The 26,943-nt window shown below is 42.3% G+C and overlaps 1 protein-coding gene across 2 annotated transcripts; it reads left to right on the plus strand.

Moving 5' to 3' along the window:
• The first annotated feature begins 10,022 nt into the window (after positions 1–10,022).
• On the plus strand, positions 10,023–24,501 carry nr5a1b (nuclear receptor subfamily 5, group A, member 1b). Of its 2 annotated transcripts, XM_076283167.1 has the most exons (7): positions 10,023–10,043; positions 13,156–13,251; positions 13,455–13,596; positions 14,272–14,933; positions 21,105–21,224; positions 21,748–21,895; positions 24,248–24,501. In XM_076283167.1, the coding sequence occupies exons 3-7, from the start codon at positions 13,584–13,586 to the stop codon at positions 24,499–24,501; spliced, it is 1,197 nt and encodes a 398-aa protein (XP_076139282.1). In that variant the 5' UTR covers positions 10,023–10,043; positions 13,156–13,251; positions 13,455–13,583. The 2 variants fall into 2 exon arrangements, with proteins under 2 accessions (XP_076139282.1, XP_076139281.1); XM_076283166.1 differs by lacking the exon at positions 10,023–10,043 and having other exon boundaries at positions 13,150–13,251.
• The last annotated feature ends 2,442 nt before the right edge of the window (positions 24,502–26,943 follow it).

Consider the following 26,943-nt stretch of genomic DNA (forward strand, 5'->3'; position numbering starts at 1 on the left):
TGTGCCGAGCAGCTGTTGTTTTTTTTCTTTCTCTCTCTCCTTTATAATTTTTTTAAAAAAACAATGTTGTTTTTGTCCTCTATATCTATTTATTACACGACAGAGATGAATGTATGATTCTCTATGCTGTGCACATGCTTCTGTTCCAGAATGCACAAAACAATGCAAGTCACAGTGCAGTTTACCGCAAGTCTGTTAAATCAAATGTTGACAGCATAGACAGTATTTCTCTCTTTTCACCCAGACTAGTTCTGGCCGATATTCTCTCTCAAATTTTTTTAATTCTCATGATTGGTGATGCGTGGGCAGGAATGAACTACATTTTAGCCAAATATACTACCTCAGTTGTTACATGTTCAGGTGCTGATTGCCGTATTTACCTGTGTAGAATTTTCTACATATTTGGAGTTGGTGCATAAACGACAGCACCTTGTCATCATTTTTTTTAATTCATGAATTTCTTGGTCATAACTACCAAAAATGTCCATAGATATTGACAATTGCAGCAAGCAGTTGAGCTTTGTTTATGGACTTTATATGCAGCATATATATATATATAGCATAAGTATATATATATATATATATATATATATATATATATATATATATATCAAGCGTATATCAAGAGACATTGAGTATTCACTGTTCTCTTTCTCATTTCCGAGTGATAGTTTAATTTAAAGAGAACAATACAGGTATTTTCTACAGTCCCACATAAAGAAATACTGTGCAAGGGAGTGGATGGTAAGACATTTTATTCTTAGGTTTGATATTTTTTTTTTTTTGAGCACCAAAAAATCAAGTATTGTTTTCTTTCTACGATGGAAAGGGGCTCTGGAAGGACGCTGTGAATTTGACCACTAACTAGTCGATTGGGAACAAAGTCCTGTGACTGTTTGGCCAGTAGACTGTGGCCCAGTAAGCCACCTAAACGTGTGCCAGTTGCCGGGGAGACAAGAAAGTGCAATACGCACAGTGTGAGAACGAACTAAACAACCCCATGACTGATACAGTAGGAGGGACAGATGGATGCTGACGTGCCAGGTATCGCTACACCCACCCGTGTTCAAACATGCTTCTTTTGGTAAGGATCCTTTCAGAACCCCCCCCCCCCCCCCCCCCCCATTCTGACTGTGCTCTGTGTGTGTGTGTGTGTGTATGTGTGTGTGTGTGTGTGTGTGTGTGTGTGTGTGTGTGTGTGTGTGTGTGTGTGTGTGTACGCATCCGTGTGTCTGTATCTGTGTGCGTGCGTGCAAACACACTTGTGTGTGTGTGTGGGTGTGTGTGTGTGCGTGCAGGCTTCCATCAGCCAAAGGGTTCCAGTTGCCGTCTGTAAGGACCTCTCTGGTCTTCTCTCTCATGGGTCCCTGAAGACTTGTGTTTTAAACAGGGTAAAAGCAAGTGTATTGTACTGTGTTAAGAAAGAATTCTCAGGAATCACTATTGTTGAAGTACATATAGATTTGAGTAGTTTTAGGTCCTGGGGACATTGTACGTTCCCAGTAGTGGATATTTTTTTGTATTTTTTCCCCCTGGGATATCTGTGATTTGTGTGGGGTTCTATTTTCTTGGTGTGTGTGGAGGATTTGAGATATTAAGTGCTAACTTCCAAAAACAGAGGACAAATCGTCGACCGTTTCTGCTGTGTGTGCCTGGACTGGTTTGAAGGCATTATAATCTTAAATGGTGCTACATTATGCAAGTTAGATTGGTAGATTACTGGGTGCACCACCACTAAGAGACAGGTGCTCTTAAACCCAGCCAGGACGATCAAGGAGCACATCCAAACGTGGGTGACGAGCGAGGTTGAACTGACTGACACATTTGCATTTGACCAGTTTATTGTTTTCTGCCTCTGCCTGAAAACATTCCAAGTATTGCTTTGAAAAAAAAAAAAATGTATTTCTAGTGTCTCTGAATGTTTACATATTTGCACCAGACAATGATTCTAAAGTGAAGTAACTGTGCCAGATTGGAAGGTTGTGCTATGCTGTGCATGTCCACCACTCAGCAGTGGCCTTCAGGGCTGCGTAGACGCCGTGGCCAGGCTCTTGAAGTGCCTCCATTGTGTTACTATGCTAACCGTGCAGCCATACGTATGTATTGGTCTTCTCGTTCATCATTTTGTTTTGCTGTCCTTTTTAAAAGAATATGTTGAGTTGGATTGTATTTTTGTCCTCTTCTATTGATGATCATTGTGAATGTTACATTTCTGATTTTTAAAAACAATGTGTAATTTTTTTTTATCTGTGTTCAAGCGTGGGATGACTTTTTTAAGGGTCTGTTCTGTTGCCATAGTTCATGGGCAATGTGAAATCCATTTTTGATTGGAAATGGCAAATACCACTCCATTTTCTAGGGGGCCGTGCCTCTGTCAATATAAATACTTTTGTTTTGGTTTATTGTAATCTCCACATCAGGTCTGCAGTGGGGGTTTTGTTTGATTGATAGGTGGTGTCTGTCTCCAGACTCAGACACTCAGGGATGCAGCACATCGCTCCACTCAGACATGGCCACTCTCCTCACCAGACACAAATGGGCATAGAGTGCTCAGCCTGCTTACATTCTCTCTCTCTCTTTCTCTCTCTCTCTCTCTTCCCTCTCTCTCTCTCCTTCACTTTCTCCCTCTCGCTCTCTCTCTCACAAGTGGGCCACAATAGGAGCTTGGGGTTATTTTTCATTTTCAGTCTCCTTCCATCTGCCTCTCACTGTGTTGTTGTGTTTTTTTTATTATTATTATTATTATTATTATTATTATTTGATTTAATTTTCACATATTCTCCTGAAAGATGAACTACTGAAAACATAATTTGAGGAGAGGGATGTTTCATCAGCCACTGCGCTGATGGGTGAATGGATGGACATTCACAGATGCGTTAACATTTTGAGGTCATATCTTTAACAGGAGATTCATTCATGGCTGAGTGTTAAAAAAAAAAAAAGCGGCCATCAGATTTGAGGAGGTAGAAATTGATAGCCATTCTGAGGATTAGCAAGGCATAATGCATCTTTAGTCACCCCTTTTCCAATTTCCCAAGAAACTGGTGTAGTTGTAATTGCCATAAATGTAGCGCTGGCATTGATTGGATCTTCAGTGGCTATTGTCGGGAGTAAAAAAGTATTCAAGGGACTTGGATTATACATCTCATTCTGTGAATTTGATAACATTGTGTTGTGCAGTGAGTCTTGAATGGTCAATGAGTAAGTAATTGATTAGTGTCATGGCCAATAAAATGCCAGAAGACCTCTATCAGATACTTTCAATGATATCTTATCACTTTCACGAGTCAAGTGATGATGTAGATTGGTGTGGGACACCATCTTGTCCATGATGCTCCCAGTCACCTGGTTATCCCCAGCAGCCTCAGCTTTGCCCCTCTCTCTCTCTCCTCTCTCTTCTCTATTTCTTTCTCTCTCTCTCTCTCTCTCTGCTCTCTCTCGCTCTCTCTCTCTCTGCTCTCTAACTGGGACTACCTGTGGCAGTGTGACCAAGAAATGTTCACCGCATGTTTAGAATGTTAACTTGATGCAAAATAAATGTGAATCTTATGCAACTCAATTCAAACTGCCTCTGCCTTATTCTCTCATTCTCCATCTGTTGCGCTCCACGGTGCGCAACACTAAATCAGAAGAGGCTCTGAATGGACGTACTGTCAGCAGATTTTGTAGTACCTTCTTCCAACCAGCCATGAACTTCGGCCCCTGTCATTTTCTGGGCTCCCCGACACTTCTCTCTTTGATTCGGGCCGTGTCTAAACAGAGACCTTCTCATCCCTGATCGCCAGCCCAATTAGAAAGCCCGATGTTTATTTTAAGCTGTGAGTGAGCCTGGGTCTAACAAATGCCTGGCAGCGAAGGTCATGAGCCCCTAGCAAGCCTGAACCCCCACCCCCACCACCCCAGAGCCGCTATTTACCTTGCGATAAAGCACTCTCCATCACCATCACATCCACCGCCTCCAAATACAAAGTGGGGGGGGGGGGGGCCTGCTGAGTCAGCAGGGTATATCAGCAGTCAGCAGCCAGGCAGCTGCATCCCTCTGCTCACCTCAGCCCCTTATCATCCTCCTATGGATGGAGTCGAGAGGTGAAGTCTGTTTTTAGCCAGAATCGAGTCCTCTTTCACATCGGGGCCTCCCACTCCAGATGAAGGACAAATGACCTCCACGAGCACTGCAAAAGAACTGGAAGAATGATCCAAGGATACGAGGAGTGGGGTGGCTGAGTGTACTTTGACACGAGCGCGCTGTGGTTTGTTATGGTGTATCATTACGTAATGATGAAATGTCCCTCTCTTCTTGCCTTACTTCCTCTCATAGCTGTGGCCAGGGATTTGCCCTGGGACACAATACGCTCTGACCTTCTGCCTGGCCGTGCAGAGGAAGCGCTCTCTCTTCCGTCTCTGAAAGGCGCTCAAGTGCCTAGCGACCACCTCTCTATTTATGGGCTTCCTCCGATGCAGGCCAAAGGGAAGTGGTCCAGTATTTGGGATGTCCTTGGCTACTGTCCCAGGAACCAACGTTACCCCCTTCCTACTGCACACAGAACAACGGGATAAAATGAACTGGATAAAATAGTGTGCTATCTTATTTCACATGTCCAGCTTGTCATACATTGTTTTTTCTTCTGTATGGCTGAGCAGCCTTATAGTCTGCCGCCCATGGTTCTGCATGTGCAGTACATTTCCCCGAGTTCAAAGCATTTCATGGAAACAAAACAATAACATGCTTCTATTTACCTCACAAACAATCTTACAAGAACCTCCATAGGCCTGTGCAGGCAGTGTCTTTGTTACAAGCTGAATATCCTGTATTGATTGCGGATGAAAAAAATACCTACTGTCTCACAAGAAATGAATGCCAACATAAGTCTTTAATTTCCATTTAACTGGAAAAGTTGTATTATTAACTAAAGAGTAAAATTACTTTTATGAAGTGAAGACCTGCCGGCTGTTCTTCAGACAGTTCCAGGGAATAATAAATCCAGAGAACAGCTGAGTCTTTAGTAAGCACCAGGCAGGCTGATTACATACACAAACACTGGGTGACAGTAATTTATATATACCAAACCATCTAAACATATTAAGACTGTCCATTCTGGAGAGGGCACTAGCAGTGGTATGCCTCCACGGGTGAGGAATAATATTGTGACTGAGATTAGGGTTCAGATGGTGACCCCCGACTAAGCACTTTCCTTAAAAGGGCTTGTCGGGGCCCTCTGCTGACCGAAGGGTACCACTGCAATCAGGGGGCCCACACACTACGCCTCATACATACAGTCAAATACTCAAATACAGTAATCTTATCTGGACAAAATGTCCAACATCCCAGAGAGATGGGTCAGATAAGAGGCCTAACAGTGATTTAAGAGATAGAGTGGGGAGAGGGGATGAAATGACCTTCACTTCATCTGACTTGAAAAGTGAGATGGACTTTGTCCCTCCTCCCCCCCCCACACACACATACACAGCACTCCTCATCCCAAAGCATGTTAGCTTATTGACCCGGCGCACGTCCACTAACTGATATCTTTCACATTACTGCCAGAGGGAACACAAACATGGCTAGACTCCAAGATGCCACTTGACATATTACTGTTGTTGTAAGCGAATGCATTTTCTCCCCTGTCAATACGCAGAGCCTGTTTGTTGACGGGTCAGAAATGAGGAGCTTTGTGAGGAGCTGTGATTTAGAGTTGTAGAGTTTTGTGTGTGTGTGTGTCTGTATGTGTGTGTGTGTGTGTCTGTGTGTGTGTATGTGTGTGTGTGTGTGTGTGGGGAGGGGGGGGATTGTTGTTGTCTTTTTTCCCTGCTCTGATCCAAGGTTCTGCGGGGTTGCTCGGGGTGAAGCGCACCCACGTCACACCGGGACCGGGCTCAGGGCCGGGGCGGCAGCCTTGCCTCTCCGCTGACCCCCAGCACACACCGTATCTGCAGCCCCCCTGCACACACTGCCACATGGGCGCACGGCATCAGCAGAGAGAGGGCAGGAGATGGAGAAAGAGAGAGGAGAGAGAGGGCAGGAGATGGACAAAGAGAGAGAGGGCAGGAGAGAGAAAGAAAGAGGAGAGAGAGAGAAGAGAGATGGAGAAAGAGAGAGGAGAGAGAGAGGGCAGGAGATGGAGAAAGAGAGAGGAGAGAGATGGATAGAACAGGGGTGCATAAAGTGACAAGAGTCAAGATAGAGAGAGAGGGGAGAAAGAGAGGGAGTGGGGAAAGTGAGAGAGAGATAGAGAGACACATAAAAAGAGAGGGATAGAGCCAGGGGAGGGTGAGGAGAGTGAGAGATTGCTGGAAAGGGTAGAGAGTTCCAGTGAAAAAGGAAGAAAGACAGCAGAGGTGATAAGTGGAGTAAGCTGGGAGCTCTGTCCTAGGAATGCAAGTGTGCAAGGCTACATCCATCTGAGCACATGGCAGGACAGGGCAGTGGATGAGCTGGAGGAGGAGGTGGACAGAGAAGGGGTGGGGGCAGCATCATTTGGCAGTCTTCATGATAACTGTCAGGGTTACTGCCACAGACAGATGGCTAGAGAAAGGGCCTATGCCTGTACTGGTACCTGTCTGTGTGTGTGTGTGTGGGGGGGGGGGGGTGATGCTGTGTGTGTGGACATGTGTGTGTGGCGATGCTGTGTGTGTGTGTTTTCTTTTTTTAAAGTGTGCTGTGTGTGTGTGTTCCCTAAAAGGGGTAATGATAGCCACACCTGAATGAGACACACTCCAGGAGTGTGGCAGAGAGCAGAGAAGACATGCTTAACTGAAGGGCAGAGAGATAAGAGCCTGAGGACCACCATGCACATCACACTCACACACACACACACACACACACACACACACACTGAGGGAGAGATCAAGGCTATGAGCTACTGCAGATACGTTTTAGAAATTTCTCTCTCTCTTTGATTTCCAAAAAAAAAAAAATTGAAAATGCGCTGCAAATGTGAGCCAATTGGATTGATTGGATTGAGTGCCAATATCAACCAACCAAAGACATATCCACATCTTGAATGATGAATAGAGAAATAAATATCACTGACTGCAGGACATCGATTTAAGTCGGTTAGACCCACTCTAATGGAGCTAAATTCACTCTTTATTTTGTCTTTTAAGGGTCTCATTGGCTGAGCAGGCATAATGTAGAACTGTAGACTAAATATAATGTTTAGACTAGCTGTGTCAAACTGGTAGGGTGAGGTCACAACAGTAGGTTCCCATTCCTGAGATATCAACTTTGTGCTCTGACAAAAGCCAGTGTTGGGCACAAATCAAAAAGATGAAGGTCTTTTTTTCTTTAATTCATCAGGGATGAAGGCTACTTTTACTTTTTTGATTCAGAAAAAAAAAAACCGCTGTTTCTTTTATTAAGATTACATTGGTGCCCTGTAGACCTAAATTGCTTTGACCCCCTGTTCCCAGTTTGCCCAGACACATTGGTCTTTTCCAGATGGGGAAATAAAGTTATTTGTATCTTTGAGCTGCATGATGCACTGATGCTGGGGGCATGCATACAAGCCTTGTTCTTTTCACTGGGGAAAACACTTGTTCATTTCATCCCAAATGCAGGTTGTGTTAGGCACACACTCCTAATGCGCTCCCACCCATCATACAAACGTGAACTTTTTACGGAGCTGCACGCTTCAGTTTGCTTTTAGACCATTTACAGAACAATAATGACCAATTACACTCAACATCCGAACCAGGCGATGGTGACCTTGAATGTGAAGAAATCATTTCAATTTGGCAATGCATTCAACCATCTGTGCTTGGTGAGATATTGAAGTGTCTCAAAACTAGACAGCTGTGTTGTGCTTGGGTGTGATTCTTTCCACTACTCTCCTATCTAGGCCAACAGTATATTGGCAAGAACTACTTTTAATAAGTTTTCCATATCAAACAGAAAACGACAAGTCTGAAAAGACAATTTTAAAGGGGAGTCAAGGAAAGAGGGGGAGTTGACTGGAAGGAAGAGGGAGACAGACTTTGTTGTGGTAAAATTATATTTGCTGGACATTTTGAGTTCCAGCTGTTTATATTCATCTGGGAAATGCATAAGAGAATGCAACAAAAGCATTAAGAATGGATCCAGCAAAATGACCACCTCAATAGAATACCCACCCTGTGCTCTCCTTGTCCCTTGCATTGCTTCATTTTCACATCAATATGAACGTCATTGAGATAACCTACAGTACTAATGTAATGTGCTACAGTTATTCTGTGCAAAAGAACGTTCTTCTGAATGCCCATAGCACATAGTGTAGCAAAGATCTTAGAGTGTAGCGCTCTATATAATCTTTGGTGTATAGGCCTACTGAAGCTTACACCATTTTTAGATGAAGTTACCACATCCAACCTGATGGTGGTGGTGTGTCGACAGTGACCTCAAGGTGAGCTACCCTATACAGACCATTCAACTGCAATGGAGCAATTCTGCATTATTATTCTGCATTATTATTACCAAAAAACGCGGTAGCCTAGGTCAGTGTTTTTCAACATTATTTGTGCCACGGCACACTTTTGACACTTAAAATGTCCCACGGCACACTAACATCCTGTGTGAAGAAAAAATAAACATACCATAGCCTAAAATTTCAAATAATACATAGATATGGCCTTATTATGGCTTCTATGCAAGATCTGCTCAATAAAACAAGCACCCTCTGATTCATTTGTAGGTGACTATATCTAATTTAATTGTTGTTATGAACTGGATATGTGATGATTCTGTGAATACTGGATATGGGGCCCCCATTGTACAATGCCTGCATACCACAAATAGTGCAATCATACAATCAATGAGGGCATGTGGTTATAAATTATTTGATGCAACAGTTGCTTTTCTGGACCAGTGAGTGACATTTGGGTAATTTTCTGCGGCACACCTGATGATCTCTCACGGCACGGCACAGTGGTTGAAAAACACTGGCCTAGGTGAATGAATAAAGACAATGGCTTCTGTTCAAAATGTTTTTGTACCCTTCAGCTAGCCGAATAAATGTTTATTTTGACTTTAACCAATCCAAGATGCAGCATACTCCGTGTGGTACAGCAGAAAGACTGGGGCGGCTAACCTTAGAAGAAGAGGCTTTTGATTGTTTTTCCAATGTGTTGCCACACAAAACGCATTTTCTATGCGGAGAGGCGCAGGTGAGGTATCATTACGTATTCATTTTTAAGGTTAATACAACTACGCCTAATCGTTGAATTAAACATACATATTGGCCAGAAGCTTTGATTTATTCGAAAGGCCATTATCAATATTGCAATCAACCCTTTCTTTCTCTAAAGTGGATTACAGGCCAATTTGTCCCTGCAGGTGTGATTGTCATGCGACTGTGTTCGGACATAGGCACGTCTCATTGGGGCATAATTATTCGTATGCTATTTAAAGATAGATAGATAGATAGATAGATAGATAGATAGATAGATAGATAGATAGATATTTTATTGATCCCCAAGGGGAAATTCAGGAAGTAAAAGTAGCCTAGCCTATATTATTGTTGGAATGAAGACTGTTGACCGTTTACTGATTGCGAATATACATACTTCACGCAGTTTAGCTAAATATAGCCTAGGCCTACTGTTGAGTAGAATTAATTCACATAATTTATTTGCGCGACGTTGAAGTTACGGGGAACCATCTGCCTCTCCTTGCTTTGGTCTCTTATCTGAAATGGGCTACAACTGTTGCTGGCCAATCGCGCTGCGGGTCTATGATAGGTCTGCAGACCTAAACGTACTTTAATTGGAACATCTTTGCTCTAAGTCCAGTAGGCTACCTTTTAGTGTGGAGGCTTCTCTGTGAGGGATGCAAAACAATGACGGCGCTGGGAATAGCACCATATGGGTCCACTTGGGCGTTTTTGTTCTTGTGTGTGTCTGAGTGTCTTGGGGAAGAATTCATGTGTGCACAGGTCTGTCATTCCATTGTCAGATTTCCAACAGTGCAAAATGGAGGATCATCAGCAGGCGCAGGTTAATGCGAAATATTGAAAAGACGTACTGGCTGATGGTTTCCTCAAGTGCAGGTTACACAATGGAAATTGGAAACTGTTTTACTGTTTCTTAATCGTTTCATTGTGGTGCGGCTAATTTGTAGCGAAAATAATTAGGCCAGGTCGGTCTCACCCCGTGACGAGCTAAATTTGGCCTAATCTGCACCATCCGGCAATTGCTTTAATAACATTTCGTAATGTTAACATTGAACATGTTTTAGAATAAATATAATAAGCCAAAATAGGCGATGTTGGAGGCTATACTCCATAATTTATTTTGCATAAGCATGGCATATTATTGAGTTTAATGATAAGAAATATAGGTGTCAATAGGTTTCAAATTCAGTTTGACAGGAGCTGATAAAATACCAAGGATAGCCTATGTCTATCGATGTCAGACGCCATAAATCAAATCCTGTTAAAACTGAAATGAATTGTCATGGTACCAAGTAAGCCACTTGAGCACTATAATTGCCGTTTTTTTCTTTTCTTTAGAAACTTCTGTCTAAATTTGATATTACATGTATGTGATGACCTATTAGGCTACTGATTCGATTTCTCTATTTTCCTTTATCGGTTTGCTTCAATTAATCTAAAACAGAATGATGTGTTCAAGGTATAGCAATATGTTATAGGCCTAGATAGAGATAGATAGATAGATAGATAGATAGATAGATAGATAGATAGATAGATAGATAGATAGATAGATAGATAGATAGATAGATAGATACTTTATTGATATATATCCTAGTTCCTGCATTGTCAGATTTTTCCATCTTTTTGCGTCCTAGTTTATCATGACAACACGACACGACACAACACAATAGGCCTACGAGCTCTTCTTTATCATCATCATTATTGTTATTATTATTAAGGAAGTTAAGTATGTTTTTTATGGAAATGTTATCCTATTATTATTATTATTATTATTATTATTATTATTATTATTATTGTTGTTGTTGTGTAGGCTATGGGTGTTTTTGTTGTTTCACACACGTCTCCCCAGATTTCCAATCCTGTCTGCTATCTGATCACCTCATTTACCTGCATTCAACAGACGCTTGGTTCCCGCCTCTGGTGTGTGTGTGTGTGTGTGTGTGTGTGTGTGTGTGTGTGTGTGTGTGTCTCAACTCACACAACTCAGCCTCTGACAGCACACCATGGATGAAGATGTGCAAATTTTGGTTTATGCCTCCATCAGCATGCTGTGTGACATTTGAACGTGTGTTTGTGTGTGTGTGTCTGTGTGTGTGTGTCTGTGTGTGTGTGTGTGTGCGTGTGTTTGTTTTGTTTATGGATGCGATTAAAGTTATCTCTCAACGTTTCACAAGTCATACCTCATATTATTAATAGTGCTATTATCTAGCTCAAATTGTTTAGCCTATAATGTATAGGCCTGTGTTTTTCATACCCCTATTATCTTTGACTGGGTTGCCCTTGAAAATCCGCAATAAAAAGCAATGCGCAACAGCCTGTTCTGAAGGCGATTGAAAAGGATGCACGTCGACTGACCGATCATATTCTCAGTCAATTTGGGTGCCTTTGGTAATCTGAAATATAACGGGTTTCTTTAGTAGCCTACCGAACACCTCCCAGAGTTGCCTTGTTAAAATTGATCGCTCATGTTCTCCATGGGCTGCCTGAGAAATAGTCAAAGCAGGCCAATTCTCTATTTTAGTTACACGATCTAACATTATTCACAACTAAACGAAGAAGGGATTATTTTTCCACGTGTAAAAAACGTTACAGTATATATTCACAAAAGTTTCACATTCATTTACATGAATTAAAGCTTCTTGCAATTGCGACAATAGGCTACAAGAGCAAAATATATAAACACTGATCGTCGTGTTTTCTTTTTGTAGTCCATTCTTTCTTTTTTAATTTATTTCAATTTAATAAATGTTTTATGCATAGGATTGAAAATCTGATTGATAATTGTCACACGTTTTAGCCGATGTGTTATATGTATAACAAATGGCTATAGGCCTAAATAAGAATAAGACTAGGCCTATAGGAGAGAGACAATGACAATCAAGAAGTTCTGCAAGCATTTAACTTGGTCTAATGTTTCAGGCAATGCTAATGTTAATTGTCTAATGTTTCATTTAATTGCAATAATGCCTAGAAAAAGAGAGCCTCAGCCTACCTGCTTTCTATAATTCCCTCGCAAATTTTCGCACGTCTGAACGATTATGTTTTTGTGAACGCAAAGCCATGTAAGCTAGGATACCATAGCCCCTTCTTGTCACCACAGGCGCACTGTAAAATCTTACCTACTGCATCTATCCACTAGCCTTACCAGAACTGCCAATGGAACAGACTAATCGACTAATACTACTCTACTCCAAATGCACGTCTTTTTGACGATCTTTAAGAGAGGACTATATGCTTATGGTCGGCGGTTTGTCTCCTCCTAATAACGAATACCTGTCTCAGATAGGACGTCTTGCCTGTCCATCACTTGCGCTACGGCCTTTTTCGCTCCCCCCTCCGTGTAAATATGACGAGGTGCCGCACTCCGTGGTAAAGTCAGATGCTACGGGTTGATGGGGCCAACTCAGTGGGTGTGAGCTTTCTGCAAGTGATAAACTCGTGGTCATCGTAACCAGAATCGCGAGGGACCTGGATCTGGTAGAAGTGAGAGTAGCATCAAAGTTGGCATACAAGACAGTCATAATTGCTAAACCGCATCGGCGTTGAGAACAGCGCGGATCTGCCAGGTAACAATTCTGTCAGGTTGTCACTTAATTCGATTGTGAATTATCTCTGAAATCTGAAAGCGGTTGAAATGTAATTGATAAATAGTTTCAGCGCGCAAACAGGTAACGAATTACCTAGCGACATTAAACTATATATTGGATAGCCGATGTTCTCCCGAACTTATATGGTTAAAATGAGATTGCATGAAATGAAACAAACTCATTCTATATTTTAATAGCCACTCATTTACCTTCATTTTGAAATATTATCTGAACTCTAAAAAGATTTGCCTAGTTTGCCTGTGTCAGACAATATGTAATTGGTAAATTAAATCTATGTACTGACTAAACAACATTTTTACATTAGCTTACCTTTGCAGGATTATTAGATTTTGACATGAACGAATTGTTCTAATGAAATCTGACTGACATTTTTGACAGGAGACATTCCGTGAAAAGGAATGGAGTACAGTTATGATGTTGATCTGGAAGAATTATGTCCTGTTTGTGGCGACAAGGTGTCCGGATACCACTATGGACTACTGACCTGCGAGAGCTGCAAGGTAGGCTACAGTAAATGTTAAATTAATCTGCGCAATTCACCATTTCACAATATGTGAATTTGTCTATGACTATTTTAATTATAGGCTATATCTTTTGTAGTTCTTAGAGCACATTTCACACGAAACAGAATTTGTCACAATAACTTCAGCAAATGCCATGGTCAATGCTGTCATTTTTATTGACTTTTTTTTGTCTTTCTCAGGGTTTTTTCAAAAGGACTGTTCAGAATAACAAGCGGTACACTTGCGCAGAAAGTCAGGACTGTAAAATAGACAAAACACAGAGAAAAAGGTGTCCATTTTGTCGATTCCAGAAATGCCTCAGCGTTGGAATGCGATTAGAAGGTATGCCATTAATCTGAACGCATTTATTCCACAGGTTAGGCATACAAGACAAAATACAGTCTATTTCAATTTAGGAAGCCTACTTGGCGTTTCGTAAACATACTTCCAGTTAAAAATCCAGGGAAATCCAGTGTTTTATTTTCAATTAGTGTGGCAAGATCGCCTATTTAAACAATTGGATGTCTTTGTTTTACCCGCCAGATATTACAACTTTAGCCAGTCAATTAGCCTATATCCTACCAGGCTATTAATATCAAAACATTTATGCCAGTTCTAAACTTGGTTACATAGAATGCCTAGCTTATTCTGGTAAATTTCCCACGGCCGAACTGTTAGAAATTGTAAGAGTTTATCAGTCGTCCTGGACATAATATTGAATAATTTGTTTAGGTTTGGTGCCAGAAGCTATAGTGTGATCAGCTATCTTAATTAATAGACTTATACACTGCGTAACAGTATTGCTCTAGACTGACGCAATATTTTCAGTTATTGAATTTGAAATTGATCCTAGCCTTAATTAGACTGGCAGCTTTTTCTTTTTTTTCCCCTTTTTTTTAACAAATCAGAGAAATTAAGGGATTCAGCTCAGTCTTCTTGTAAGAGGCAAATCTTACAATTTGTGTTTAAAGAAACTCTGCAAAATGCTAATAATAAAACGACCTATCTGTCTTCCAGCTGTCCGCGCGGACCGGATGCGCGGGGGCCGGAACAAGTTTGGCCCTATGTACAAACGGGACAGAGCCTTAAAGCAGCAGAAAAAAGCTTTGATACGAGCCAGCGGACTCAAGATGGAGTCCACGCCGCCGTTAGTTCCCCCCACGCAGACGGACTATAGCTTCTCTGGCAGCCACCAGGGACTGCCGCCCGTTCCCAAGAACATCTTACCCGCCACCCCGAACACCACCACACCCACAGACTATGATCGCAGCCTGTACGGTCACGTATCGCTGGGCATGACCATGCCTTCGCACGGGCCCTTACTGAACCAGTACCAGTATACCTCCTTCCCCAGTCGGGCTATCAAGTCCGAGTACCCAGATCACTACACAAGTTCTCCGGATTCTGTGGTCGGGTACACGTACCCAGAGCAGGCGTACCCAACCGGCGGGTCACCTCAGCAAGCAGGCGTGCCACCCTTGGTTCTGGAGTTCCTACGTTGTGACCCAGACGAGGGCCAGGTGCAGAGCAAGATCGTGGCCCACCTGCAGCAGGAGCAGAACAGTCGAGGCAAACACGACAAGCTCAGCACCTTCGGCCTGATGTGCCACATGGCGGACCAGACACTCTTCTCCATCGTGGAGTGGGCTCGGAGCTGCATATTCTTCAAGGAGCTCAAGGTAAGTTGATCAGAGAAAGTTGTATATGTATTCAATGTATTAATGTTTAAGAACTAGTTTTAGTTTTGACAGCAGTCAAAATCGGACCGATTACGGGCGTAAAAACTACCCAAAAATTGACATGGATACAGATGTAGCCTAGCTTCTGGTGATTGCGAATGTTATGCTGTATTTTGCAACACATGTCATCAGTGGTCAAATAAGTTGTCACACACGGAGACAGCCCAGACAGTCACGTGTCCACCGCCCGCTATTTACTGAACTAATAGGGGCTTGTCCGTTGAACTCTGGTGATGAGATGATGGTGACGACGGGGGCAAACAGAACAGTGTTACACCAGCAGACAGTACACGAGGATGTTGAGGGAAAGGCGTAGTGAGGTGTGTGTAGGTGGAGGGATTCTCCTTAAGCCTACTCTTTGACTTTTAGGTATAATTACATGTCTGTGGTCTCTCGCTGTTGCCTGTATCGTGGCTATTATCACTGGTTAAAGACAAGGCATTTGATAGTGTCAGGGCTTATTCTCTCCCCTTTACCCTTTATTTATCTCTGTGGCTAGTTTGAGCCCAGTTTTCTATGAATTCTAGAATCTGCATAATATTTGTTTGAATATTGAAGTATTTGTTAGAATCGCACTGTGCTATATCAAAGAGTGGACGTTTTGTTTGCTCATATTGGGTTGTAAAACATTATAGCTGACCAAAGTAATGTATATGATAATGTACATTTTTATTACTATCTACATATATGCATTATATGTTTATGCTGGAATGTCCTTTACATTTTATTAATATGCTGTATAAATAATTATTTTTTTCTTACTTATAGTTTAAATTATATTATTGCTTATAGAAATAATTAGCAACACAAAACTAGATCAAACATATTATTTTCTTCACCCAATTTGAATACCACTTTAAAAGCTTAAAAAACTTTCCTTTGCTGTAAATGAAATGATACACTACTATTTGAGGTAGCCTAAGGACTTTTATCACACACACACACACACACACACACACGCACACACACGCACACACACACACGCGCACACACACACGTATTCCTTATAATGAACATCAATGACATTTTTAATACTGGCATTTAATTATACTGTAAGTAACGGCATTTCATGTTGTCACAAAGACACATAGCAATAATTCTTGGCATATATGTATAAAAACATTCCCTGGCACAGCAGTGATGACACAGTCCAGAGCTATGCCTCCTGGATGGCTCTGGTAGGCCGTGCAGGGGAGGACCGTGCCATCAGGGATGACTGGCCAGGGGAGTCACTAATGGAGGCTGATTCACGGAGCGAAGGGGAAGAGATGAACTCAAGATGGACTCAAGTGCCTTGTTACCCACTTGTGCTGAAATGAGTTTGGCTAGTGGCTCTTGCCCTGCAAGTGCACTGCGAAGGAGCAAGCCAGCACTTAGAGAGAGAGAGAGAGAGAGAGAGAGAGAGAGAGAGAGAAGGAGGGGATTATAAAATATGGCAGTTCCACTGTGGTTTCCAACCTTCATGCAGAAGATATGTCAAAATAAGAGCGATTTTTGAGTAGAGTGGTGATTTGTGATAGCTGCTGTGCAGTTGTCTCTCTCTCTCTCTCTCTCTCTCTCTCTCTGTGTGTGTGTGTGTGTGTGTGTGTGTGTGCACTCGCACATCTATAGCCAATTCATTAGAACGTAGATTGTTTTCCTGCAAACTGAGCTTTTATGCTATGCCAGGAGCTGAGGAAATCAAGATCTTTTGGATCTTTTTGTGCCAATTTAATGTTGGCCTCAGTATACTTTGCGGTGAAAAAATGGCTTCCACAACTTTTGATGACTTTTCTTATCTCAACCCCCCACCCTCATTCCTTTGGTTATGGCCCTGATGTGTGTGCATGTACTGTATGTGTGTGTGTGTGTGTGTGTGTGTGTGTGTGTGTAGGCACAGGGATTTAAGAAATGCTTGCAAGCACACACGTGTACGTGCCTTTTGCGCTGCCATTGCATTGTACTGTTGCAAGGATTGAACATGGCAAGGTCGTGTACACGTGTGCTAAAATAGAGAGCTCTTGAGACACGGCCGAGCTTGGTTTGGAGGAAGGAGACACTCCACTGCCTGGCCTCTAACTCCCTGAGATTCTCATTCCCACCACAATTTGGCTATTGTTCCACTCGGATAAGCACCAGATGAAGACAATGACAGATTTATATCCAGATGCATTTGGCCATTTATTCCTGGGACAACTCCTTTACTTTCATGTTTATGCTTACTCTAATATTAAAATATTTCTTTTTGGAAAACAAATTGCAGCAATACATTTTAATACATTATCTAACAATTTGTTTGTGTCTATATTCAAATTGAACTAAACTTGAAATTGAATTTTTCAATTTGTCTTGAATTTCCCCTGGGGATCAATAAAGTATCTATCTATCTATCTATCTATCTATCTATCTATCTATCTAACATATGTTCCTCTTATAGGCTTAGTAGAAGGAATTTTAATCCGTGGTTACTAGAATTCTATACAAGGCCTCTCAGAAATACTTTTAGCAAGGTCTTATAGTGTGAGGTGAATCTGCACAAAGAAATCCATTAGAGCTTTTGATTTGAAACTTTTCTTGTGCCCCCAAACACTTAAGCTAGCTTGCTGTGGCGACAGACAGCAAGGGTGCGCTTCAAAAGTATTTTCTCTCATAGTAACTGCATTCTGTCCATCAGATAAGTAAGGAATGCCTGCACCCACGGCTATTGTGTTATTTTGTGATGACACATTTAGTCTTGATGATTAACTTTTCGAGTCCCAGATGACTTGGATGTCACTGTTTTTTATATAGTGAATTCCCCTCAAAAATAGTTTTGCCCTTAATGCACAATCTGCTAGCTGCCAGCAATTTGGTAAATGGTTTAATCCTACCGAGGCAAAGATAGCTGAATTTTTGCCATTGCGTCTTCCAACACTTTCACTGTTAGTGCAAGTGAACTTTGATGTGGATAAATGGTTATCTGTTATCAAGAACGATTCAGTGTCCATGTTATTGAAGGTTTTCAACCGCTTCTTTATATTATACAGAAGCTGCTAATGTTGACCGTTCTTTCAATTCATCCAAACACTTCTGTCACCTGCCCCCGACTAAACATGCTCAGTGTAACATGCTCAGTGTTTAGTTGGGGGCTATTGGCACTTCAGTCAGAAGTTGTGATATTGTAATTGAAGGTTACTGTGAAATTATTGCATTTCACCAAATAGTTTGCTAATTTGAGAAGCACCAACCAGATCATGTTTTGAAACAGCAATTCTAGAAATTTGGTGCAGTTAATGTTTCATTTTTTATCATCTACTTGTATAGAATATTTATGCATTCTGATTGAGGAAGTTTGTGTGTGTGTGTGTGTGTGTGTGTGTGTGTATTGCTGCATGCTAACCACGTACAATAATCATTTGTGCTGTTTCTTTTTTTCCCCATGCCAACTGCTAAGCTGACATGTCTGCTATTTGACAGCACCACACATCCACCTTCTACTTGTTGATGGGTAGTTTCCAGGTCTTTGTGTCCTAACAACACAAATGTCCCCCCACACACACACACGATGACACACACACACACACACACACACACACACACACACACACACACACACACACGATGACACACACACACACCGACATAAATACATTCAGCCCCCCACACACACACACATATATAGCTGCACACATTCACACATGTTGACATGAACGCACTCATGCTTTCAAAAGCAGGATATGACCAGGCAATGTATTTGCCTTGCACACACAAACACTGTGTTTGTTTAGACTGTGTATTACTGATTAAATGGTGCCATCAATGTAGAAAGATACAAGCAAGTCGATTAGCATATCTGTTCTGCGCTTCCTTGATATCCAGTTTAGCTGCTTGTTTTTAGACTGAACCTTGGACAGAGACAAAGGACATAAAATATCCGAATCATAACTAGCTCAGTTATTCAGTGTTGTTTACTTTTTTCTGCCCATTTCTCGTATCTCTTGTTGTGCCATTCCACTGCATAAGCTGCTAGAGGAGATGTTTGTGTTTCTTACCCACTCCTATTGATTAAGAGGAGAAAGAGCTTTGGCTTCATGCTCAGCAGAGGACAGAAGTGACTCCAACAGTGGTCAGCTCAGAGCGGCCATCACATTGAGTCTGTAAATGAGGTGTGCTCCTGTGAGCTAGAAAGTCAACAAGTACAAATGCGTGACCCGTATGTCAACAGCCTCTATTAGTGAGTGGCCAGAGGCCATAGGCTCTCAAAGGATCTGTGTACATCAAACATATGGTCCGTGTCAATGCTGCGCTAGTTTGTAATGTGAATGGTGTGTCCTCATGAGATTTTATGTATAGGTTAATCTTTGTTTTGCTGTCTGAATGTAAATGTGTTCAGATTTAGCATCCATGGATACATATGTATTCATTTATGTATTCATATATTACTGTATGGATGTGAAAATGGGTTGGTGTAGCCTATATATAGACAATTGTGTTGTGAATATCTGAATTGAATAGGTATACAATATTTAAAAAATGGGATGATTGAAAGATTCAAAGAAGCATATATTTTTATGTCTACAGTTATGAATGAAGAAGATTTCTCATTTTTCTTTTCACTGTCTTTTAACTGATAGAAAGATGTGTGAAATACCTTTGGAGTGATTGCTTTGTTGGGAACTTTCTATACATTGTATAGCCCCGTTTGTATAGTAGAAATGTTCATTCAAACAAGAACATATTACAAAATCAATATTGTATATGTTATATGTAGGTAAGCACAGAATGGCTCTACAATATATCCATAGATTCTAGATGAGCGTCTCAACGATTAGAATCCAATGATTTGACATTGAAGTCCATGTACCAACACCATTAAACCTGAAGCCCCTCATAGATGCCAGCGTACGGTATGACTCCAAAAGGAATGTGTCGCACACTTGCTTCCCATGGCAACAGCAGAGCGGCACAAAAGAAGAGCATGCCTTTGTGTGGGGCACATCTCTCATGCAAAGCTCAGGATCTTTGGATGATGGTGACACACTCTCCTCCTCTCCTCACTCACCTCCACTCTTCTGGCTTAATGGTGGGGGAGAGGAGGGAGGGGGGATTTTTTTCCTAAGCTGTGCTAGTGTGCTGGCAATGCATTTTTTGAAGAATGGCTGCTATCAACGCGCTTGAGTTGAGTCACATGACCTGGTGAACTGAAAGCCGAAGTGACAGTTGCTTAGCAACGGCGCACAAAAAGTATCTATATTTTTTTTGGAGGTAAACTCTGTTTCTATCTGTCACAAACTTGTTAATTACTGCCCTTATGACCCACAATTTCTGCAGATCTTTTTTAGGCGCTCCATTTTGTGGGGGCACTCCAAGTCTACATTCAGATGTTTGTAATCTGAATTTCTTCTGGCATTGAGCAATAGTTGTTTCTGTAGGCAACCTGCGTTGGCACAAACCTGGTCACTCACCGACATAATGCGAGCGCTACTGTCATTCTTGGTCTCAGCAATTGTTCAGTGTCCACTCTTCATTTCTGAAGCTTTTTTCCATGTTCATAAAAATGATGTGATTGAAGAGATTGAATCAACTCATAGCACACTTCAGTCAGCCTAAATGGACCTTGCATGCCGGAGTGGACAGAGAGAGAAGGGAAGCATTCCGCCAGACAGAAGTAGACGACAATGCAGAGAAACAAGTTCAGCCAGAGGCAGAACTGTAAATAAGAAACACGAGAGAATCTGAGATATTGACAGAATCAGAGATGGGGGGGGGGGAGTGAGGAAAACAATACAAAATGGACGACAAGAGAAAGACAATCAGGGTGGCCAACTGTAAGTCTTTCCCTGTGTTGCTGTTCGGTGCATTCAGGGTGGCCAACTGTAAGTCTTTCCCTGTGTTGCTATTCGGTGCACTCAGGGTGGCCAACTGTAAGTCTTTCCCTGTGTTGCTGTTTGGTGCGCTCAGGGTGGCCAACTGTAAGTCTTTCCCTGTGTTGCTGTTCGGTGCATTCAGGGTGGCCAACTGTAAGTCTTTCCCTGTGTTGCTGTTTGGTGCATTCAGGGTGGCCAACTGTAAGTCTTTCCCTGTGTTGCTATTCGGTGCACTCAGGGTGGCCAACTGTAAGTCTTTCCCTGTGTTGCTGTTTGGTGCGCTCAGGTGGGGGACCAGATGAAGCTGCTGCATAACTGCTGGAGCGAGCTGCTGGTGCTGGACTACGTGTCCAGGCAGGTACAGCACGGCAAAGAAGACAGCGTGCTGCTGGTGACCGGCCAAGAGGTGAGCCCACACACACACACACACACACACACACACACACACACACACACACACACACACCACACTCACACACACACAGACACACTACAAAGAGGACAGCGTGCTGCTGGTGACCGGCCAAGAGGTGAGCCCACACAGAGGAAATGCTCCCTAACACATGTGGACATTCACACTGTTATACACAGACAAAAGTGTATACAAAAGAGGATACAATTATACTCCATTACATATACACACGCATACGCACACACACACACACACACACACACACACACACACACATAGAGAGAGAGAGAGAGAGAGAGAGAAGCTCAATATTGGTCCTGACTTACTTGCACAATTTTCGTGCACCTGCTCCACTAAAAAATCATGTTCTCTCTCTGTATCTCTTTTCTCCCTCCCTCTCTCTCTCTCTCTCTCTCTCTCTCACACACACACACACACACACACACACACTACCAGACTCTTAGCCACCCTTGCCACTGACCCAGTGAGTGCTAAGTGAGTGTGTTATGTCTGGCAGGTTCAGATAGCGCACATCGCTGCCCAGGCAGGCGCCACCCTCACCAGCCTGGTGCAGAGGGGGCAGGAGCTGGTGAGCAAGCTGCAGGCCCTCCAGGTGGACCGCCGAGAGATCGCCTGCCTCAAGTTCCTCATACTCTTCAACCCCGGTGAGTGGAAGTTATTAAAGAGTGCAAGTTATTAAATGTCAAATGTTCTCAGATTTTCCTAGAGGATTACGTAGGAGAGTGAGGAGATTTATTTATTTGATTGTATTTCATATTTTACTTCATTTATATCATCACGCCTCTAATATTGATGATTTAGATACTGATCTTTTTTTTTTACAAAATTGTGCAAAAATTTCCACACATCACTGTGTCCTCCATAAACTAAAAAGTGTCAGTGAGTGTAAAGCTTCTCTGTTGCTAACTGACATGGCGTTTCCACCCTCTAATGTTGATATTGTCGGAGTGTATCAGTTACTAAATGGGCTAATTATCACCCTGCACATAGATAATCAGGGGAAGTGAGATGCACTTTAGCTGTCAGTCTAGAGTCCCTCTCACCTAATATGCCATTACACTTTACAGCATATAAACATGCTGCTGATGTGGGTACACCTCCCATCAGTACATCCGTATCTCATTTGAAAAAAAAAGATTCAATATTTTTCAATTTGAGGTTTGACCCTGAGTTATTATCTGCTGAAAAGATGGACATTGAATTGATTTCTCGGCGTGATAACGAGCGTGCATAGCCATATGCCAAATTATCTTGTCATTGTGCGCTCAGAGGCTAACGCTTTGTCTAGATTGAGTCACTCTGTGAGCAGGTAATGGCATTAATTAAAATTAGTGGCTTCCTGAATAGACTGTGTTTACAAAGGCACCGAGGCGCCCTTCATCCATAGTCACCCTCAATGGGGGTTTAATGGATTGACCCGCTGCTCGTTCGCCTCCCGACTAACACTTATGTGGGTCCACCGCATTTGCAACAGCGTAGGGTGGGGGAATGGCCTTTTATCATCTGCGTTCTCTTAAGTGATGGCAATTTAGTGGGACTCTATGAGGAGTAAAAGCTGCTTTTAATAATGAGAGTGCTTGAGAGGGCTCAGCTAGAGCTCCAACTGTTTGTGTTAGTGTGTGTGTGTGTGTGTGTGTGGGTGTGTGTGTGTGGGTGTGTGATGGGCAAAATGTAGTGAGCGAAGCTACAAGCTACTCTATAAGCTACTTTTAAAGGAGAAATTCAGTAATTTTTCATATAGATCTCCATTTCTTGAGGTCACCGAGTACTCTGTCAGTATGGAAAAAAAAGAAACAATTCGTAAAGCAGCCAGGCAGCTACAGCGCTACACTCTGGGGGCAAAGAACATGGGGGCTCATGGTGGCTCATGGACATGCCCCCAGAGTGTAGCACTGTAGCTGCTTGGAAGCTCTAATTGTTTGAGCAAGGCAACTCGAGCTAGGTTTTTCTCCGTACCTACAGTACTCATGACCTCAAGAAACGGAGATCTATATGAAAAATCATGGGATTTCTCCTGTAAAAGTAGCTTACAGAGTAGCTTGTAGCTTCGCTCACTACATTTTGCCCATCGCTTACCTGACCTGTTTTTTGTGTGTGTGTGTGTCTGTGTGTGTCTGCTTCTATGCATAGTGCATCCGTGCATAGTGCATCTGTGTGCATGTATGCGTCCGTGTGTGGTGTAACTGCATGCTTTGTGCCTATGGGTTCAGAGGTGCATGCTATGCAAAACCATTTTCCCTCTCAATCTCTGTTGAGTTCTCCTCTTGGAAGCCCAGGGAGGCTTAGTTAATACCTCTACATCTCTGAATGCTGGACTATTGTCCAGGGAAGGCCTGTCCATGTGCCCACATATGAGAAGAACAAATGTATTTTTTTCCTACCCAGGCATTTTGAAAGCCGCTGTTAATTCACACAATGAAAATACCTCCCCAGCCCACTCTCCCTTTTCAAATTCTCCACCCTTCCATATTTCCTCTATTCACAACAGCACTTGCTTCTTTGTCTCTGCTTTTCCTTTACCACCTTCTGTTCCATCACTTTCTCCACTTCTCTCTGTTGAGATGTCTATGGAACTCTTCTCGTCTTTTATGGGGCTGTTTTAATGGGGCTGTGTGTGTGAAGAATTTGAGCTGTCTTGAACACGCTATTGTGTCTGCAACGACACTCTTCCTTGCATGTGTTTGATACAGCACTTCTTGAGGTGTCAAATGACACAACGAGAGAGTACGTTCCAAAAGCTGACATTACGTCAGAACGGTTATTTCTTCACACTCGGTTTTTATTTTTTAGGTCATTTTGAAATGTCTAAGAGGCATAGAGAGGTGTAGAGAAAGGTGTAGAGAAAGAAATCTCTGATAGCCAAGGCACTCCTTAATTAAAATGTCTATTACAAAAATGACATGTCCTAAATGTTTTTAAACTAAAAAAAAAAGAGCCACCTCTGAACCTCCTCTTCAAACATCTCTCCCCCCCCCCCCTCCTTCCTCTGGCCACAGACGTGAAGCTTCTGGAGAACCAGGCATTGGTGGAGGGCGTGCAGGAGCAGGTCAACAGTGCCCTGCTGGAGTACACACTCTACAGCTACCCGCAGTTCCTGGACAAGTTTAGCCAGCTGCTGCTGCGCCTGCCCGAGCTGCGGGCGCTGAGTGCCCAGGCGGAGGACTACCTCTGCTACAAGCACCTGAGCGGCGAGGTGCCCTGCAACAACCTGCTCATCGAGATGCTCCACGCCAAGAGGGCGTGCATCTGACAGCACAGACTCAGAGCCACACCTGGACCAAACATGCCCCCCAGCCCATGCCATAGCAACCAACCCGTTTCATCAAAACACTTTCGGTTATAAACAGACCCCTAAACAGAATCCTCATTCACCACCAACTGAACCATACCATGAGGAACAGTGTGTGTGTGTGTGTGTATGTGTGTGTGTGTGTGTGTGTGTGAGGGAGAGTGTTTGATAGAAATAAAGAGAGAGAATATCATTATGCACAGTATCTGAGAGTGCTATCTGCCATAGTGTCCCGTCCTGACCAAAAGGCATAGCAGTGAGTGTGGGCTGAATCATCTTGTGGGCTGAATCCTATATGATTAAACAGTAGTTATTGGTCCACAATGTGGTGCTGCCCATACTCATCAGCATTGAAGGGCAGGTGAAGGACAAGTGAAATACAGATAATAGATTGAGCAAGAAAGGTTCATTTAGGCACTACTTATGCCTCCTTGGGATCCTTTCAGTCAGATTTGCACTGTATGTGAATTCTCTCAAACGCATATGCTGACATTCAACAACACAGCATACAATTTTTTGAGAAAGGGGTGAGTAAGTGAGAGAGAGAGAGAGGGAGAAACAGAGGGAGAGATAGAAAGACGAGGCATTATTTGTGATATTTGTGATTTTCATTTTTTTGCCAAAAATCTCTCAAACCTCAGCAGCAACAAAAGGTCCCGTACTAGAATGGACTGTTTGCCATGTATAGAAGAGCACAGAAGGTGTTTGGCTGAAGTGTGTGTGCGTGCGTGCGTGCATTTGTGTGGATGTGTGAGTGCATGCATGTGTGTATGTGTTTGTAAGTAATTATGTAACTAAACTTTATTTGTATAGACCTTTTCGCACATGCGTCACAAAGTGAGTGGCGGGTGTGTGTGAGTGTGTGCGTGCACGCGCGCGCGCGTGTGTGTGTGTGACCTGGAGTGAAAGAAACGCACGGCATGGGACCTCCTACGCACGGAGTGTCTCTGTCTCATGAATGGTCAGAGTAGCCCACTCACTCAGCCTGCTGATGAAAAGCTATCAGCAGCACGGGACACTCAATGGAGTCTGTGACCACGTGCAAATATAAGCACAGCTCATTTGAAAGTGACAACATATGCAGCGTGAATGACAAAGGCATCAATGCTTTTTTTTATTATTATTATTTCTACTCTTAAACTCTCTCCCTCCCTCTCAAATTCACAGTCAAATTTCACTCTTCTTATAATAATGCTCAAGACAAATGTATGTGTGTGACCAAACCCTATGAAGTACTTATTGTGTCGCATGATCGAAGAATTCCAGTTAACACTGCCTGGTAGACTCAGAGACCACATACTGTAACACAGCGCTTTTTTTGATTAGGTTTTGGGTTGTGATAATATTAATGTAATATTCCACCTTGTTGTGGGTGTTCATTACATTTTCTTTTTTTGTGTGGATTTAAAAAGAGTGTAAGAGCCTGTGTGTGTGTGCAAGAGAAAAAGAGAGAAAGATAGCGTGTGCGTGTGTGTGTGTGTGTGTGTGTGTGTGTGTGTAAAAGGCAAGTACAATGTTAACACTTGCCTTAATGATAATGACTGACTGATGATAACTGATAAAGACTGTGGGCTCTGATACTGATGATCACTTGTTTGGGTCAAAACGCTCTCCTATTGTATTCCATTCAATGTTAAAATGTGTATTATGTATTTAAGAAGTGACCAACAGAACATTGTGCATCTGTGTTTTCTTCTATTTTGTATTCTTTGCCTGCTATTAGGAAAAGTCTGATTGGCTCTCTGCCTCATTATATGACAGTACCACTCCTTCTGATTGGTCAGTGCCATTATGGCTTTGAGTCCTGCTGCTGTATTCCACTGTGTCTCTGTTCAACCCAGTTTTTGTTAAGACAGTGCTTCATTGTATTTGTTTCAAATAAATAAATGAAAATTATTTAATGCTCTACACAGTCGGTGTGTAATTAATTTAAAGATTCAATCTGTGATTTGGTTTTGAGGTTCTTGATATTTTGTGCTCAACAGCAAGCAGTAGGCCTACTCCCCTGCCTTCTAATTCAATAGTGACAAAAGAACTCCAACATTTTCCTATTTACATGCTGTGTCAAACGACACAGCCATTTTGTAAGCGAATACAGTTGGTAGGCTACTGTGTTCACATTCAAGCAAAGCACTAAAAAAGTCGCCGTGTTCCTTTAAGTGAGAAATATTTCTCTTTGCACAGTTGAGTGAGTTTGTGCCTTGTTCAAATGACCTGTAGGAGATAATGGTTATGAAAACAGATGGTAAGACTGAGGTTGTGTAGGTTTTTGATGTTTGGTAGTCTAAGTAGAGCTATTTTAATCAGATAATGTTTTGAATGTCTTTTCTGCCGTTTTATTTGGATTTGCACTGAAAAGCGTTCAGCCATCATGGCAGAAGAGATTCAAGGTCAATTCAGTCT

This window comes from Alosa pseudoharengus, unplaced genomic scaffold (assembly GCF_046254945.1).
Source record: "Alosa pseudoharengus isolate Yale_2024_CS ecotype anadromous, Long Island Sound unplaced genomic scaffold, YU_APseudo_1.1 YU_APseudo_1.1_scf_14, whole genome shotgun sequence".
Taxonomy (NCBI): Eukaryota; Metazoa; Chordata; class Actinopteri; order Clupeiformes; family Clupeidae; genus Alosa; species Alosa pseudoharengus.

Excerpts from the sequence above, each read along its gene's own strand:
- nr5a1b (XM_076283166.1), top strand. The coding sequence starts at position 13,150 with ATGGAGTACAGTTATGATGTTGATCTGGAAGAATTATGTCCTGTTTGT. Across the intron at positions 13,252-13,454 it reads TGACCTGCGAGAGCTGCAAG|GGTTTTTTCAAAAGGACTGT; the intron begins GTAGGCTACAGT and ends TGTCTTTCTCAG. Across the intron at positions 21,896-24,247 it reads CCTCATACTCTTCAACCCCG|ACGTGAAGCTTCTGGAGAAC; the intron begins GTGAGTGGAAGT and ends CTCTGGCCACAG.